The 17,808-nt window shown below is 39.1% G+C and overlaps 1 protein-coding gene across 14 annotated transcripts in view; it reads right to left on the minus strand.

Moving 5' to 3' along the window:
• Positions 1–17,808, minus strand: part of TAFA5 (TAFA chemokine like family member 5) — a 592,559-nt gene that overhangs the window by 92,903 nt on the left and 481,848 nt on the right. For 8 of the 14 annotated variants that reach the window (XM_073328349.2, XM_073328354.2, XM_073328337.2 and 5 more), the window contains exon 3: positions 15,517–15,644. In XM_073328349.2, coding sequence (XP_073184450.1) covers positions 15,517–15,644 — 128 coding nt within the window. Of the gene's footprint in view, positions 1–10,924; positions 11,045–15,507; positions 15,645–17,808 lie in introns of those variants that run through there. The other 6 variants (XM_073328341.2, XM_073328344.2, XM_073328343.2 and 3 more) reach the window with 2 other exon arrangements.

A 17,808-nucleotide genomic window follows, 5' to 3' on the forward strand; every position in this document is an offset into this window, starting at 1 on the left:
GCTAAGTGGGCTAATTCTTCAAACCCAAGCGACAAAAATTGGAAATTTAATGGGGGATGAATAATTCCAAGCCAGCAAGGGGTTTATAAGTCATTTTAAAAAGCGTCATGGCATAGCGCAGGTGTCGATTTCTGAAGAAAGCCGATCAGCCGATGAATCAGCCGCAAACACGTTTCCCACCGAGTTAAAATCTATTTTACAAAATGAAGACTACCACGAAGAACAACTTTATAATTGTGATGAAACAGCTTTATTTGCAAAACTGCTACCTGAGAAGCCTTTAGCCTTTAATTATGAGACACAGAAAACAGCTGGATTTAAAAAGATAAAACATTGTGTAACTCTTCTTTTTTGTAGTAATAAGACGGGCAGCCATAAGCTTGCTTCTCTTCTCGTTGGCTGCTTTCATAACCCTCACTGCTTTAATCACCTCAATAGAGCCAAACTGCCAGTAATATATGGTAACAGCAAAAATGCTTGGATGACAAGACATTTTCAACAACTGGTTCCACAACAGCTTTGTTCCAGCTGTTTGTAAGCATCTGTGGTCGAAGAAACTCGAAGCCAAAGCACTTTTGCTACTTGACAATTGTCCAGCCCATCATCCAGCTGAATCACTGGTATCAAGCAATGGAAAAATTCAAGTGCTATACCTACCATTCAACACAACATCAAAAATGCAACCTTTAGACCAGGGCATTATTCAGAATTTTAAAACCAATTATAGATTGGAGCTGATTTCGGCAATCATGTCATGCACATCTTCAGGCATTTCCGAATTCCTGAAACAGTTAAACATGAAGGAAATTAGTTATTTAGTTAAAAAAGCTTCGGACGGAGTAAAACAAAAGTCCATTGAAAACTGCTGGATGAAGGCTCTCGGTGATGCCTTTTCTGTCAAAGACAGCTCAGACTTGGAAAACTCCAGCAGTGGCACTGATTAAGAGCCAGACTTTGAAGGATTTTTGGAAGAAAACGTCCAACAAACATGCATGCAAACAAAAGAGGATAAAGGTAAACTTCTCTTTCAAATGATAAAAGATTTTAGTTTGGATACGTCGCCGGAAATCATTATTGTGTGGCTGGAGATGGATGAAGATTGCCCGACTTCAGAATTTCTGTCCAAGGAAGAAATATTAACGGGCTGTGAGGCTACATCGGACCGCAAAAGCAATGGCCAGGATATTGTTGAAAAGGTCAAAATTTTGGCCACAGCAGCCCTTAGTGCTGTAGAAACTGTTGTAAGATTTATGGAGGAGCAAAATGCGGAAAATATTGAAATCATTCATCTGTGGGAAATGACAAACTTCATAAGAAAGAAAAAAATGCGAGCCAGAAAGAGCAGAAAATAACGGAGTTTTTTTCTAAGTGAATCATAAACGCTTTTTTCAGCATGGCCCTCTTAACCTGTGGTCTATTAACATGCGGTCATGAAGGCTTGACTCCCGACATCCGTGCGTAAATGAGTCTGTACTGTATAATAATCATGGTAAAACCCAGATATTCCTGAATGAGAGAACCAACAGATTTCTTCAACAAATAGTCACCAAACGAACAAAGAGGTGATGCCATTTTAGATTTAGTATTGGTAAGTAGCGAGGACCTCATAGAAGTTCCAGTGATCATGATCTAATTTAGTGTAAACTAAATGGAAGGATAAACAAAAGTAGGTCTGTAACTAGGGTCATTGATTCAAAAGTGAAAACTTAAAAAAAATAAGGGAATTAGTTAGGAACTGAACTCAAAGATCTGAACGCGGAGGAGACTTGGAAATACTTTAAGTCAAAGTTGCAGAAGTTATCTAAAGCCTGCATCCCAAGCAAGAGGGAAAAAAAATCATAGTAAAAGGGTTGCAGAGCAAACTGGATAAGCATCCCAAATAGGTTATTAAGAGAAAGAAAAAAGCCTACAAAGAATGGAAGATGGGATGAATCAGCAAGGAAAGCTACTTTTTGGTGGTTAGAAAGTGTAGGGAAAAAATCGATAACTGCCAAAGGCCAAGCAGAGTGGGGTCCTGTGCAGGAAATTAAAATCAATAGTAAAGGGTTCTTTAAGAATATAACTGATTTTCTAGACAAAGAAAATGCAATACATCTAATTTATGTGGATTTCAGTAATGCATTTGACACAGTTCCCCATGGAAAATTATTAGTTGAACAGGACAAGATGTGGATTAATACAAGAATTGAAAGGTGAATAAGGGATTGGTTTAAGGGGAGACTACAACAGGTCATACTGAAAGGTGAACTGTCAAACTGGAGGAAAGTTTCTACCGGAGTTTCTCAGGGATCAGTCTTGGGACGAATCTTATTTAACATTTTCTTTCATGATCTTGACACTCCCACCAAAAAGTGGGAGTGTACTAATAAAATTTGTGGATGACACAAATTTGGGAGGAATTGTCAATACAGAAGGACTATAATATCATACCCAAAAATGGAGCAATAGAAATGGGACAATTTAAAATGCAAAGCTCAAGGTTATGCACTTTGGAACTAACAACAAGAATTTTTGCAATAAGCTGGGAATGTATCAATTGGAAGTGACAGAGGTGGAGAAAGAAGTGGGAGTATTGATTGATCACAAGATGACTGAGCTGCCAAAGTGATGCAGCCATGAAAAAGTCTAATGCAATCCTAGGATGCATCCAGCAAGGTATTACCAGTAGAGAGAGGGAAGTGTTACCATTATAAAAAGCACTGGTGAGATCTCATTTGGAATAGTGTGTGCAATTCTGATCTACCATGTTTAAGAAAGATAAACTCAAACTGCAACAGGTGCAGAGAATGGCTACTAGGATAATCAGAAGAACTGAGAATCTACCTTATGGGAGAGATTTAAGGAGATTGGCTTGTTTAGCCTCAGAAAATGAAGGCTGAGGGGAGATGGATAAATACCAGGGCGCGAAAGGAGTTATTTAAGTTAAGCACCAGTGTTTACATAAGAACAAATGAATATAAGCAGGCCATCAACACGTTTAGACTTGAAATTAGATGAAAGATTCTAACCAGCACAGGAGTGAAGTTGTGCAACAGCCTCCCAAGGGGCGTAGTTGAGGCAAAACACCTAACTGGCTTCAAGACTGAGATAAATTTATGGAGGGGATAATACAATGAGATTGCCTATAATGGCATGTGGCTCATCTGTGACTGATAGTAGCAAATATCCCCAACAGCCAGAGATGGGATACTAGATGGAGAGGTCTCTGAGTTGGTAAAGTGAATTCTTTCCCAGGTGTCTGGCTTGTGGGTCTTGATGACATGCTCAGGGTCTAACTGACTACCATATTTTGGGTTGGGAAGGAATTGCCCCCTTGATCAGGTTGGCAGAGACCCTGGTGGGGTTTTCACCTGCTCTGCAGCATGGGGCACAGGTCACTTGTTCAGGTCACTGAAGTAAATGGTGGATTTTCTGTAACTTGAAGTCTTTAAATCATGATTTTAGGTCTTCAGTAGTCTTCAGTGGTTATGAATCTATTACAGGAGTGGGTGGGTGAGGTTGTGGCCTGTGACGTGTAGGAAGTCAGACTAGATAATAATGACAGTCCCTTCTGGTCATAAAGCCTATGAGGATGTTCAACAGCAACTACGATTTTAAATCAGCACGTCCAGATAGCTTGTGAGAAATATAAAAGAGCTTGCTGAGGAGCTCATTGGAACTTAATTTTGAATTTCAATAAGTCTTGGGGCAATGGGGATTTTCCAGAAAACTGGAAGAAAGCTAAGGTTGTGCCAACAGTTAAAAAGGGAAACAGAATGATCTGGGTAGTTATAGGCCTTTCAGCCTGATATCTTGCCTAGGATCAATAATGGAATGGCTGATATGGTACTCAATTAATAAAGAACTAAAAGAAGGTAATACAAATTAATGCCAGTCAACATAAGTATATGGAAAATTAAATTGCTCTCTTTTTTTTTTTGAGGCAATTCAATGTTTGGTTGATAAAGATAAGTAGTGATGTATCATGCTTAGACTGCTATAGGCATTTGACTTAGTATCACACGATATTTTGATTTAAAAACTAAAAAGATATAAAATTAAAATGGCACACATTACATGGACTAACTGCTGGCTAACTGAAAGGTCTTAAAATGTAATTGTAAGCTGGGAATCACCACAGGTGTTTTTCTTGTGGGGCTCCACAGGGGTTGGTTCCTGGCCCTATACTACTAAACATTTTTATTAATGACCTGGAAAAAAAAAATCATCACTCAGATTTGCTGATGACACAAAAATTGGGGGAGTGATAAATAATGAAAAGGAGAAGTCACTGACACACAGTGATCTGGATCTCTTGGTAAGCTGGGTGTAAGCAAACTATGAATTTTAAAATAGCTAAATGTCAAGGCATATATCTAGGAACAAAGAATGCAGGGCATACTTACAGGCTCAATCTGGTGGAGACAGATATAACATGATCTAATGATTGCAAGGTGAAGCTAGACAAATTCAGATTGGAAATAAGGTGTACATTTTTAACGGTGAGAGTATTTAACTTTTGGAACAAGTTACCAAGAGTCATGGTGGAGTCGCATCATTGACAAATTTTAAATCAAGATTGGATGTTTTTCTAAAAGATATGTTCTAGGAATTAATTTTGGAAAGTTCTATGATCTGTGATTTTCATGTCAGACTGGATGATTACAGTAGTCCCTTCTGGCCTTGGAATCTATGAATATGGAAGTTAGGAGCTTACAGCCTCCTGTGACTTTGAAAATATCACTAATAAAGTATAACTGGGCCTTTCACACAACTGTCACTCCCTAGTCTATCTTACCCTAGTTCAATGTATTCCATTAATTATTGTTTATGATTTCGCAGGCTTCCAGTTGAAATGACAGTGCTCCACATGATGAGCCAATTAGGATTAATTTTTCAAGTAATGTTTTGACAGACACTTTGTCTAATACATTACTAAAATCACTGTACTGTGACACCTACTGCATTTCCTCTATATATGTAGTAATTTTGTCACTGAGTTCAAGAAGTGGTCTAGGTTACCTCACATGATTTAATAAACTTTTGATTTGTTTTGGATTCAGAAAATAGAAAAAAAAATTATTCAAACCAGATATGCATGTGTAATGGCTTCATGTCATAACATTTTTACCATGAAGACCTCCTCTCTGTGAAATGAGAGTGTAATATTTTAGCACACATTTTATACTTTTGTATTCTAACCCCCCCCGCAAAATAAAACAAAAACAAAAATATGTGCCCCACTTTGATTTATACAGTGTCAAAAACAACATACCACAGGGTTATTTCCTTTCTTAGGGTTTCACTTGCTTTTTTCCTACTCTAAAGGTCAAGATCAGACATGAAAACTTTAATTCTATAAAGGAAAGAAAGAAAATCTGCAATCCATTTGTCCTAGGGTCACAGATACGAATCCCACAAAGTGTTTGTGTTTGATCTTGAACTTCAGCTGTAGTCAGCTGCTCCCCATAAGAGTCTGTAAGATATTCAATGGTGGATCAAGAACTTGGCCACATCAGTTGCCCACAATTCTAGAACACAAAATCAAGATGCAAATCTTCCTCTTTTGTCAAGCTTTGTGTTGGCTCAGTCTCCTCTGTTCCACTACATTTCCCCATCTTTGTTCATCCATTTGTCAATTTCTTGCACAATCACCTCCATGCTTTATTGCACATGCACTAGCTAGTACACGATGTAAACATATGGACAGGATACAGTTCTCATCTACAATAACTGTATCCTGTCCATGTAGACTCATAGACATTAAGGTCAGAAGGGACCATTATGATCATCTCATCTGACCTCCTGCACAATGCAGGCCACCGAATCTCACCCGCCCACTCCTACAATAAACCTCTCACATATGTCTGAGCTATTGAAGTCCTCAAATCATGGTTTAAAGACTTCAAGGTGCAGAGAATCCTCCAGCAAGTGACCCGTGCCCCATGCTGCAGACGAAGGCGAAAAAACCCAGGGCCTATACCAATCTGCCCTGGATGAAAATTCCTTCCTGACCCCAAATATGGCGATCAGCTGAACCCTGAGCATGTGGGCAAGATTCACCAGCCAGATACCCAGGAAAGAATTCTCTGTAGTAACTCAGATCCCACCCCAGCTAACATCCCATCACAGACCATTGGACCTATTTACCATGAATAATTAAAGATCAATTAATTGCCAAAATCATGTTATCCCATCATACCATCCCCTCCATAAACTTATTGAGTTTAATCTTGAAGCTAGATAGGTCTTTTGCCCCCACTGCTTCCCTTGGAAGGCTGTTCCAGAACTACACTCCTCTGATGAAAAGGAGTATCTGTGGCACCTTAGGTACTTCATCGGATGTCCGATGAAGTGAGCTGTAGCTCACAAAAGCTTATGCTCAAATAAATTTGTTAGTCTCTAAGGTACCACAAGTACTCCTTTTCTTTTTGCGAATACAGACTAGCATGGCTGCTACTCTGAAACTCCTCCGATGGTTAGAAATCTTCGTCTAATTTCACGTCTAAACTTCCTGATGGCCAGTTTATATCCATTTGTTCTTGTGTCCACATTGGTACTGAACTTAAATAATTCCTCTCCCTCCCTGGTATTTATCCCTCTTTTATGTTTACAGAGAGCAATCATATCTCCCCTCAGCTTTCTTTTGGTTAGGCTAAACAAGCCAAGTTCCTTGAGTCTCCTTTTGTAAGACCGGTTTTCCATTCGTTGGATCATCCTAGTAGCCCTTCTCTATTCCAGCCCCTCTTAAAGACCTAGTGTTACAGCGCTACTTACAGTGAATAAAGACCTTGGGCAAGTGTCTTTACTGCTCTGTGACTGTTTATTCTCCTATCCTGTATCTGTCTTGTCTACGTAGATTGTAAACACTTTGGGACTGTCTCTCATTAGGTGTTTGTCACTGTACAAACACAACATGGCCCCGATATCAGCTGGTGTCACAACTGGGATATGGACGGTCTCACCCAGGGGTTGACATGGGAGCCGGGCTGGCTCAAATAGCAGGAGATCAGGGTCTGAGCTATGCCAGAGAGCAGCTGGAGAGTCAGGTGGCAGGAGGCAGGCAAGGTCAGGTGTCCGGGAGATCACAGTCCGACTGTAGGCGCGGGAAGAACATGGGGAAGCAGCCCTCAGCAGGGGAAACTCAGTTGCATGGACAACTTCCTGTTCCTGTGTTCAGTTTAAATACAAGCAGGGAACCAATCAGGCCTCCCAGAGTTCTGGCAACTCTGGAATTCAGCTTCCAGTCCTGGCAACTGTTACCGGGTTACTGGGTGGTTGGTTAGCATTTACAAGCCCCTAATAGCCCCATGGCCCAGGGTTTGAGACCTGTGGTCCCTGACAGGTGAAGCCGGTAGGTGCTAGAGTAACATAGATTATTAAGAACCTAAATTGTCTCTTGTTGTTTTTCTTCCACTAATCCCTACCTACTTATGTATCTGTCTTTTAATTATAAATTCTTTGGAGTAGGAACTGTATCTGAGTGTTTGTAGTGATCCTACTACATACACACATAGCATACATAAATAATTAATAATAATGATACAACTTAATCTCATCTTCCTGCTGGGCCTATGTTTTCCTAAAAATTCATGAGACAGAATCACCCATTACTGATCTGAAGCATCTGTATCCTCGGCACTCGATTCTTAAAAAATGTTTTCCTTTGGTTTTGGGGATGGATGTGAACCTCGCCTCCACATCATTATATATATTTTTAAGTTGTTTTATTCTTACAGAAGCATGAACCCTGGAAAGAACATCAAACTGAAGTAATTTTCATAAGGGCCAATTTAACAATGTAGGCACTCCCACAAGACCAGCTATTAAGGTTGTTCATGCAAGTGAACAATTTCAGACTTCACAACTTATTGGTTGGGTTGATAGTATGCCACATTACATTAGTGTCAGTGACTAGCCAAAGTTACAGATGTGTTATGTACGTTTCAGAATTCTGCTTTCAAAGTACAAAAAAAGAAAAAAACAAAATAACTATTTGGGTTATTTCCTTTTAGCAGAAGCACAGTCTATTCTACACAAACATGAAATAGATGACTAGCTGGGAATCCAGCCACTGGTGCCTAGGGTAAAATCTGTTTTTTTATTTACTTTATTTAAAAGGACAGTGCAAACCTGAAATGAATCAGATACCTATAGCTTATTTTACATTAAACTAGCTGGTTTCATGAGTAAATCAACACAACAGTAGTAAATCACTAATTCCTTAGAACCAGTAGGTGAGCAAATTACAAAAAACAATTGCTATGTAGATTTTAGTAGCCTAAGCCTAATTCTTTTCTCACTTACAGCAGTGTAGTGAGATCAGATTCAGGACCTACTATTTAAGAATGTAGCCTCTATCATAAACGGCAGTTACAAGTAAGAATTCAGAGAGAATAGACATCTTTTAAAATCTTATATCCTGAAAACTGATTTCATTTTGAATAGAAATTGTAATGATCTTTACAATATTACATACAGAAATGAGCACCCCTTTTACATTTTCTTTGAGGTTGGCTATGAGACATGAATATGTGACTAGCATGGTTCTCCATTAGTATCTGAGAATACCTCCTCTGAAAGGGAACAATGATGCTAAGTTTCCCTATATTCTTGCAAGGAAGTGTTTGAAATGCTTACACTCCACATTTTAAAATCAGACACTTCACTCCAAGTGATGCACATTCATAGGGGCAAAACGTGTGCTCATTTAAAACAATGGGAGTTTTGTCATCAATTGAAATGGAACCTGGATTTGGCACTCAAAGAGAAGAGCTAATCCTCTTAAAATACTCCCTAAGCAATTTAAATTTTCTCAACAGAAAACTCCTCACTGTCATCCCTCTTCAACTTGGAGCCCTTGGGGTCTGGGAAAAACTCCCAATCTTTGCTAGCATTCTGGATTTGGGGATTAGAGATTTTCATTTTCTGCAAATACTGAGTTCCAATAATATTTTACAGGATAATTGAGTCAAATAATTGAGTCAAATTTAGTTGAAAATTTAGGTTTTAGAAAATAAGCTTTAAAAATATATATTATATTATTTCTTATGGAAACATGGAGTAAATCACTCAACTTTTACTTAAGCAAAAGTCTTATTAGCTTCAATAACTGAGATTCCAGTGAGTTTTGTCCAATTTAGAAATCCAGGATTTGGCCAAGTTATCAAAAGCAAATGTTCTGCAGAGTCTGAACCCTCAAGTGTTGCTATTAGTACATTAAATCCTAAAAGTAAAATGGACTCAACCTAGCCTGAAGGTAATGCAAAAAGGAAACATCATACTAAATGGTGAAGTGTATCACTTCATGTTTAATAATCAGAGGTGTTATCTGTAACACAGATAGGGAGATCTGATGTTTATTTTTATTGCCCTGTGTTGAGGCCCAGGTCCTCTCAAATGCAGTGTGGCTGGTTAGCACTGCACTGGTGGTATAAAGAAGCCCTAAAACTATGCATCCAGCCCTAGCTGGATCACCTCACTGTAGAGAATCCTTCAGTGGCACAGAGCTAGCATGGTAGATCCTAGCCTGTGTCAGTGTAGAAGAGTGTTCAGGAGAAAATAGACAAGTCTGCAGATTCTGTATGCCCCTCAGATATCTGCATACTGGTTTGGATCCTCAGGACTATTAGCATCCAGTATAAATTAGAGTGAGCTTTAGAGCTGCTTTAAGTTACACCTGGGGAACCAGACCAATGTACACCTGATTCAGTATACGGAGAGAGCAAAGGCCATCTCTTCAATCACCTTCTGAGCTCTGTAATTTGACCCATGATGTCTGACCCAACTATGCATTAGTGGCAGCCACCAATCACATACAGAAAGGAAGCAAGCCCCAGGACAGAGAAATCAAGATACAACAAATTCATTACGTGAAACACTCAGTGTGAACAATGGGAACTCTGTTGGGAGAGGTGAATCTTATGAGACCTTGGAAAGGAATAATAGCTCGAATTCACAAGCACCAACAGCATGAATCTACAGAGTATACAAAACTGAAACACATGCTACCCATCAAGAGAAAAGCTTTTCCCCCTAATAAACAAACACCCACCAATTCAGAAAATCAGTGTCAAGTGATACCTTTCATTAAAAACTTAAGTAAGCTTCGAGCCCTAATGGTTGTGCAAATATCTGCATGAGTCTGTAGGCTGCCTGAAATAATATCTGTGACAGGCTTAAACTGTATCACACATCTCAAGAGGGCATTACCAACCAGACCCACAGCTCTGGGGGACCCTGCCAATAACAGATGACTGTGTATGTAGCAGCACAGGGAAGGGGATTACAGTGATCCCAGCCTATACATACAAGCAGGTACATCCTTAGCTGTTGGAATAAGTATTGGAGGCCCCTCTGGTACCCCTTCTGCCTCTCCAGGGTTTGTGACAGGGCTTCCTACTGCCACCTTAAGCTCCTAAGGAGGAGGACCCTGCTGCAACTCCTATGGGAAGATGAGAGCCTCATGCCACTGTGCCGTCACTGTGGGAGGTCCACTAAACATCACCACTACGAAAAGGGAGAGGTGGTCAGGGCTAGTGTGTTCAGACAGCATTGCAGGGAACTCCCAAACTGTGGAGTACAGCCAGTAATTACCTTCATGGGGCCTTGCATTACATCCTAGAATCACATGTGAAACACATGCAGAGATGGAGCTGGGAGGGTGACAAAAATATATATCAGCTGCCTTGTGGAAATGTGAAAGGTGTGTTTAGCAATACTCAGAACTGGAACCTGATCTATCCTTGCTATATGAATGCCAGAGAAATTAGTATAATTCCAGAGCCTATATTAATAATACTTGTATAGCACCCTGAATTTCCTAATCAATTACAGTCATTATCTAATAAAACCTCACAACCCACCTTTGTGATGTAGGTAGGTAAGTATTATTACTCCTACTGCATAGCTAGGGAAATTGAGGCAGAGAGGTTCAGTGACTTACCCAAGGCCACAGAGGCAGTGACTGTCAGAGCCGGGATTAGAGCTCAGGAGTTTCTGGCTCCCAGTCCCATGCTCAGACCACTAGACCATGGCCTCAGGACATTTCCAGCTGGTCTTCAGTCTAAAAAAAAGTAAATTCTCAAATCCAATATGCAATATGTATTTATATTTTTACTTTGAAGATAGAATGTAATGGTATGAGTAACACCACATTGCTGGTAAATCGTTGATGAAAACAAGCCAGTACATTTTGTCCAATTTACCTTAATCATACATTTGTGTATGATAAAGATTTGTAGAAAAATTTTCATTTAAATTCCAGTCAATACAAACAACTTTAGTATTTCTCAGGGTAAGGAACAAATTACCTTTCCAAGCCAGCCAGCATGTCATTTATATTAACGGTGAGTAATGCTAAGTTGCTCTGTGCGTAAGAAAACTCTATTAAGAAAGTCACGTCCCTTGGCGAAGCTAGATCCTTAGTAAATTTTACTAGCTAAGCAGTGAGCTCCATGTCAAAGTAATTACACCTTTTATCCACTGCGAGCTCTCTTTTAGCTTCTTCAGACTCCTTAATTTCCCACTTCAGCTAATTTAGCAGTAAAATCACAGAGGTTTTAAAAGGTTAGCTACTGGCGCATGAATGTTCTGTTAAGCTCCATGCATTGAAATCACATCATGTAAAAGAAGGAATTAATTAAGTAACAATTAAGTAGTGATGGATCATTGACAACATATATACACTTTGGTGCTAAAATTAATCTCCCCTGTAAAGCCAATAGAATTGTGTATCTCCTCATTTATACACTGGCAAGTTTCAAGCTTGAAATATAAAAGGGTCATGGTTCTAAGCAGTATCTTGTGAAATCATGACATATCTTCTGGCATTGATGAGATTATACAGTCTTTCTCACATGAGAGAGTCAGGTAAATTCCTTGTAAAAATCAGATTTGGGAGATTAATAAAAATATTAAAAGCACAACATTTTGCATGGTAGGTGATTTGAAGATAACCACAGAGGCATTTTTAAATAGAGGCATTTTTAAAATAAAACTACTTAGCATGAATCACTTTGTTAAAAGTGTTAACAACTAACTACAAAGTATTCTGTTCCTACAGCATCTCCTCTAGCAAGCTGCCATATTGTTTCCTTGTATTGACAATGCTTAGTACATAGATTGGCAGTTGGCCCAGTCAATCTTCAACGCTAAAAGCCTCTTACCAGATGAAAAATCCTTGGTTCATTCACACCTTGTAGAAATGATGACAGGGCATAAGTGACATCCAGATCCATTTAGAATATATGTTGGGTCTGATTCTCCCTTCCCTGGCACCTTGTGTAGTCATTTACAGCTGTGCAAAGTGAGTGCAAAAAGGGGAATAAAAGGCTGCCACCAGTGTGAGTAGAAAATTACGATTTGGTTGCATTACTTTGCACAGGCATAAATGCTTACACAAAGTGCGTGCAGGCAATGAAAAAATCAGGCCTTGACTATCTAGCTTAAACCATTTTGACACAAACCACTATTTTGACACCAGCCAAAGCTCTTCCTGGAAACACAATTCACTGAAACATGTGGGTGCAAAGTGTATTTACTCGATAAGCTTGCAGTTTCCTGGATATTTGGCACATAAAATATTAAGTATTGTTACATAATGTGATGCTGTTCACATCAGTAAAACTCATCCAGGCAAGAGTTCTATTTCTGCCTCATTTTCATGGGAAAAAAGTGGGAGGAAACTTATCACCTACCTCTACTTAGCTTCATGTTTCACACACTTCTTCTATGCCCAAGCCCTGACATCATATTATTTACACAAGTGCCTATAATGCCATATACACAAACACTAACAACAGGCATCAGTGCAAGAGTCACTACAAACATAAGTGCTAATCTAAGTTCTCCAGTGTTCAATACTATTCCTACTTTCCAGTTTTAGTACATATGGTGCAGCACATAATTACTGATATGATATCAGGAATATGATATGCCGCGTTACAGAAACGTATCCCTGCTCTAGTAGTGAAAGGTACAGTACTAGTACCTCTTTCACTTTCAGATACAACTTAATATTACTTGCAAACGCCTGCATAAATTATTATAAGTTAACTAGTTTAGGCCCCAATCCTGTTCCCATTAGAATATATGGCAGAATATTCACTTATTTCCACAATGGGCTGTACATTCACTGTGTATTTCGAGGCTAATTCCACAATGTTCCTGATCACCCCATCTCGGGCTGCACTTTGCTGTACTTATATTTTTCAACAAGGAGCAGTATGGGTCTAGCAAGTAAAACAGAAATATTACTTACTTTACACCTTCAAGCAATATTGCTACAAAGAAGAGTGTTCATGCTTCCATTATAAATCCTCTTTTCTTAGGGGTTTATATTAGTCATTATGAACCCCATATGAACCAAGTTCCCAGCTCTTTTGCTATTTTCTGACCCCTCCCCTGCACACCAAATCAAGTGCCCTACGAGCAATTAGACATTTTTTTTTAGTACTATTTTTTTCTGTTGGTCATTTATAGCTGGACCCAGTGTTCCTTGGAACATCCTGAACTGTTAATGTATGTGTGCACACCCACCCACCTGCCCATTACACTTCAGCTTAGAGGTCACAAAGGTGCTGGGAGGAGATGTAGTGAGAGGTGTGCAGAAGGGCTAGAGTGAAATTACACTCCCCTCCGACAATTCTCCATTGTTGTATGGTCTCTTAGGGATCTGAGCCAGCTCTTGTAGACTGTTCTAAATTAGGTAAAGGCCTGGGCTGTAACAGGGTTGGACAGAAATCCTTTTCTCTCCTCTGTTGAGTGTATCTTGTTGCAGAAGAGAATCTCCTTACTAAGACTTTGCTCAGCATTGCCATAATTTCCCCGGGATGTGGCCTGATTCTGATCTCATTTATGGTGGTTGAAAACAAGAGTAGTTCTGTTTAGGTCAGTAGAGTTAAACAGTTGTAAAGCGGTTGTGAGATCAGAATCAGGCCACGGTGTCAAATCTAAAAGATCCACTGAACCAATCTGATAGATATCTAACATGAATTCCTCAGGGTAGGCACTGTGCTTACTTTTTATCTTTCATAGCACCAAGCTTATTACTGGTGCATCCTGATACATCCTAAACAAACAATAATAATGATAGATGCAAATATCTCAGGGTAAACAGGTAATTTGCTTTACCTGAGGTACAGAAAATATCACTGAACTAATGAGATTTTGAATAATATTGTGAGCGTTCCAAACATACCCTGCCAGGTCTGCCTGCCCTTGGGAGCTGATGATATTGTTTCCCTCTATTATATTTTTATATCACCATTACATAAATTACACTAATATGACCTGAATAAATGAAGATTAAAGCTCTGATTTGGAGACTGAGAGGTAAATTTGCAACACTGTCCATAATGTACCTTGCTATGTCTAGCAACTACGGCGATGTCAGGACAGCATGGGATCTTACATTAGAACAATACCAAATTCATAGGTTGTGCTTGTAAATGTCAGTTGACAATAAATGTTATTCTCAAAGATTGGTAAAAAAAAAAATTAAAAAGTGAAGGTCATGCTGATTTGGTGTCAAAATACTGACACTGTAAAAAATATGTACTAAAAAATATGCAATAGTGTCTCCTCACCTCTCTCCAGAGAGAGTATCTATGCAGGGGATCCTGCTTGATAGGCCTGTGCCCAAACCCTGCTAAACATCACTAATTTGAAGCTCACTGGGGTTAACGTATAAGGCAGGTTTTGAAGTAAATCTTTATGATGAAACATTCTTGAAATGTCAGTTATTTAAATGTAGCTTGAGAGTCCTGTAAACCTATAGAAAAAAAATATCCCTGCTGGCATAGCAACCTATCAGGGTATTATTCTACCACATCTCTTGGGACGTTTTAAATTTTTGAAGCACAAAAAATTGAAGAATGTCCCACAGACTGATACTTGATGCTACAAGTCCCAGGAGCCATCACTGTTGTAGGCATATTCAACCTCAATATAGAATCTTCAAACAAATCCAAAACACTACAGGAGACGGCACCAAGGAGTTGAAAAATACAGTATGGACAAGTTAGAGCCAAAGTTCTGATTACCCACAAAAAGGGTTTTATTGTTTTGTTTTCTTTAGGCCTCATAAATTTTCCTCTGGGAAGATGGAGATTTGTCTTTGAAAACTGCCTTTTTATTATAGTGAAAAAGCCAAAACTACTTTTATTAAAAAAAATACAAACTAATTTCCCCCCCTTAGATCAGTAGTATGAAGTTTTATATCCTTGCTCTACCCACAGTTCAGAATACACACCAGGGTGAAATAAAGGTGAAGACTGGCTTTACTTTACTGGCTGAATTTATGGACCTTTTAAGTCAAAGTCTGACATTTTACATCCTTTTACTAATCTGCCACACTTTCCTTGTCTGTGATCACAGGTGTGAAAGTACATATGTGTGTCTCAGTATGGGTCTTTGTGAGCATGGGCTACTAACTGGCATCTAATTTTAAAAACCTATGCTGCATTTAAATTTGAAGTCTTACCCTTTGCTCTTTGGAAGTTACAGATGAGGAGGAACAAAAGGGAATTAGCTTACCGTGGTTGTCTTTATTCGCCCACCCGGTTGTGTACAGGTCCAGCCTGACTTATTGATTAGCAAATCACAGCCTTCTCCTTCTAAACATGGAAGCATTTCACACCACTGTTTTGTTTTGATAATTCGTGCTGTGGAAGAGAAAAAAACAAAAACAGTTGGCAGGTGGGTTTGTGTTTCACTTCCCTCTGAACTCTCACTATTAGAGGTACCAATTTTCATGATCTGATAACGCAACCACAGGCTACGCCATAGATAGCCCGAGCAATTTACAAAATTATTTACATCACCTGCTGTGCCACCAATTATATAATAAAAACAAAATTTAAATAACAATAAAACAAGACAGAGTACTGGTTTAACAAAAGAAAAAAAAAGAATAGGCAGAGGTAAGTTTTCAATGGCATGAATTCCAGGAGTATATGAAATATAATGGGAGGAGCAATGGTTAAAGTTCATAATAACGTTGTTTGCAGTTTCCAGAGTGGTAGCCGTGTTAGTCTGTATCAGCAAAAAGAATGAGCAGTACTTGTGGCACCTTATAGACTAACAAATTTATTTGAGCAGAAGCTTTTGTGGGCTAAAACCCACTTCATCGGATGCATGCAGTGGAAAATACAGTAGGAAGATATATATATATATATACACAGACACAGAGAACATGAAAAAATGGGTGTTGCCATACCCGCTATAATCCGGTAAGGTGAGCTATTATCAGCAGGAGAAAAAAATCTTTTGTAGTGATAATCAGGATGGCCCATTTCCAACAGTTGACAAGAAGGTGTGAGTAACAGTAGGGGGAAAAATAAGCATGGGGAAATAGTTTTACTTTGGGTAATGACCCATCCACTCCCAGTCTTTATTGAAGCCTAATTTAATGGTGTCCGGTTTGCAATTTAATTCCAATTCAGCAGTTTCTTGTTGGAGTCTGTTTTTGAAGTTTTTTCGTTGAAGAATTGCCACTTTTAGGTCTGTAATTGAGTGACCAGGGAGATTAAAGTGTTCTCCGACTGGTTTTTGAATGTTATAATTCTTTACGTCTGATTTGTGTCCATTTATTCTTTTATCTAGAGACTGTTTGGTTTGACCAATGTACATGGCAGAGGGGCATTGCTGGCACATGATGGCATATATCACATTGGTAGATGTGCAGGTGAACGAGCCACTGACAGTGTGGCTGATATGATTAGGTCCTATGATGGTGTCCCCTGAATAGATATGTGGACAGAGTTGGCATCGGTTGTTGCAAGGGTAGGTTCCTGGGTTAGTGTTTTTGTTGTGTGGTTGCTGGTGAGTATTTTCTTCAGGTTGGGGGGCTGTCTGTAAGCATGGACTGGCCTGTCTCCCAAGATCTGTGAGAGTGAGGGATCGTCCTTCAGGATAGGTTGTAGATCCTTGATGATGAGCTGGAGAGGTTTTAGTTGGGGGCTGAAGATGATGGCTAGTGGCATCCCAGGACATTAGGATATTAGAGAATCAACGTGGGTGAGATAATATCTTTTATTGGTCCAACTTCCATGGGCGAAAGAGACAAGCTTTTGAATGTATGCCAATCTCTGAAGAAGAGTTCCATGTAACACTGAGTTACAACTAGAAAAATATGCTAAATTTTCTCCATTCATGGGGCTGTCAAGGGGTGTCAGGAATATGTTTGTAGTTTATTTTTTAAAATTTGTTTACCCCATCTGCTAATTTCTCTTTGTGTTTGTTGGTGGGATCTCAGAATGCATCGATCTGTAATATTACCAATACTATGGATTGGCAGCCTAGGTATTAGTGATGTCATATTCTATGACAGTGGCAGCAAATTGAAACATATCAGAAATATTTCACAGAATGGAAAGAAAAACAAATGGTTCATTAAAACAGATTACTGTGCTAAACACACATAGTTAGCAGGATCATTTAGGCCCTGATGCTGAAAATCATTACAAACATATTTAACTTTAGGCATACAAATTGTCCCATGGAGCACATGTGTTAGAGTTTGCAGGATCAGGGCCTTAGCACATATCTATGGTATGAACTTAGTATCATCTTTTACTTTGCCATTCCCCGTTACAGCAGAGTGCTACGGGGAGGTCTCATATTACTAAGACTTCATTACTTTCACAGTATGTTTACCCACATAATATCAAGTACTATCAATAATTAAAATTGAATTACAGTTGTCAGAACAAATAAAGTGCATTTCCTGATACAATATCTTTGCATTTTATTGTGTTTATTCACTGAGGGTGAAATTCAGCCCCATGCAGAGAGCCAGCAGAAAGCCTATGACCCTCTTAAATCTCT

Source organism: Lepidochelys kempii, chromosome 1 (assembly GCF_965140285.1).
Source record: "Lepidochelys kempii isolate rLepKem1 chromosome 1, rLepKem1.hap1, whole genome shotgun sequence".
Classification (NCBI taxonomy): Eukaryota; Metazoa; Chordata; order Testudines; family Cheloniidae; genus Lepidochelys; species Lepidochelys kempii.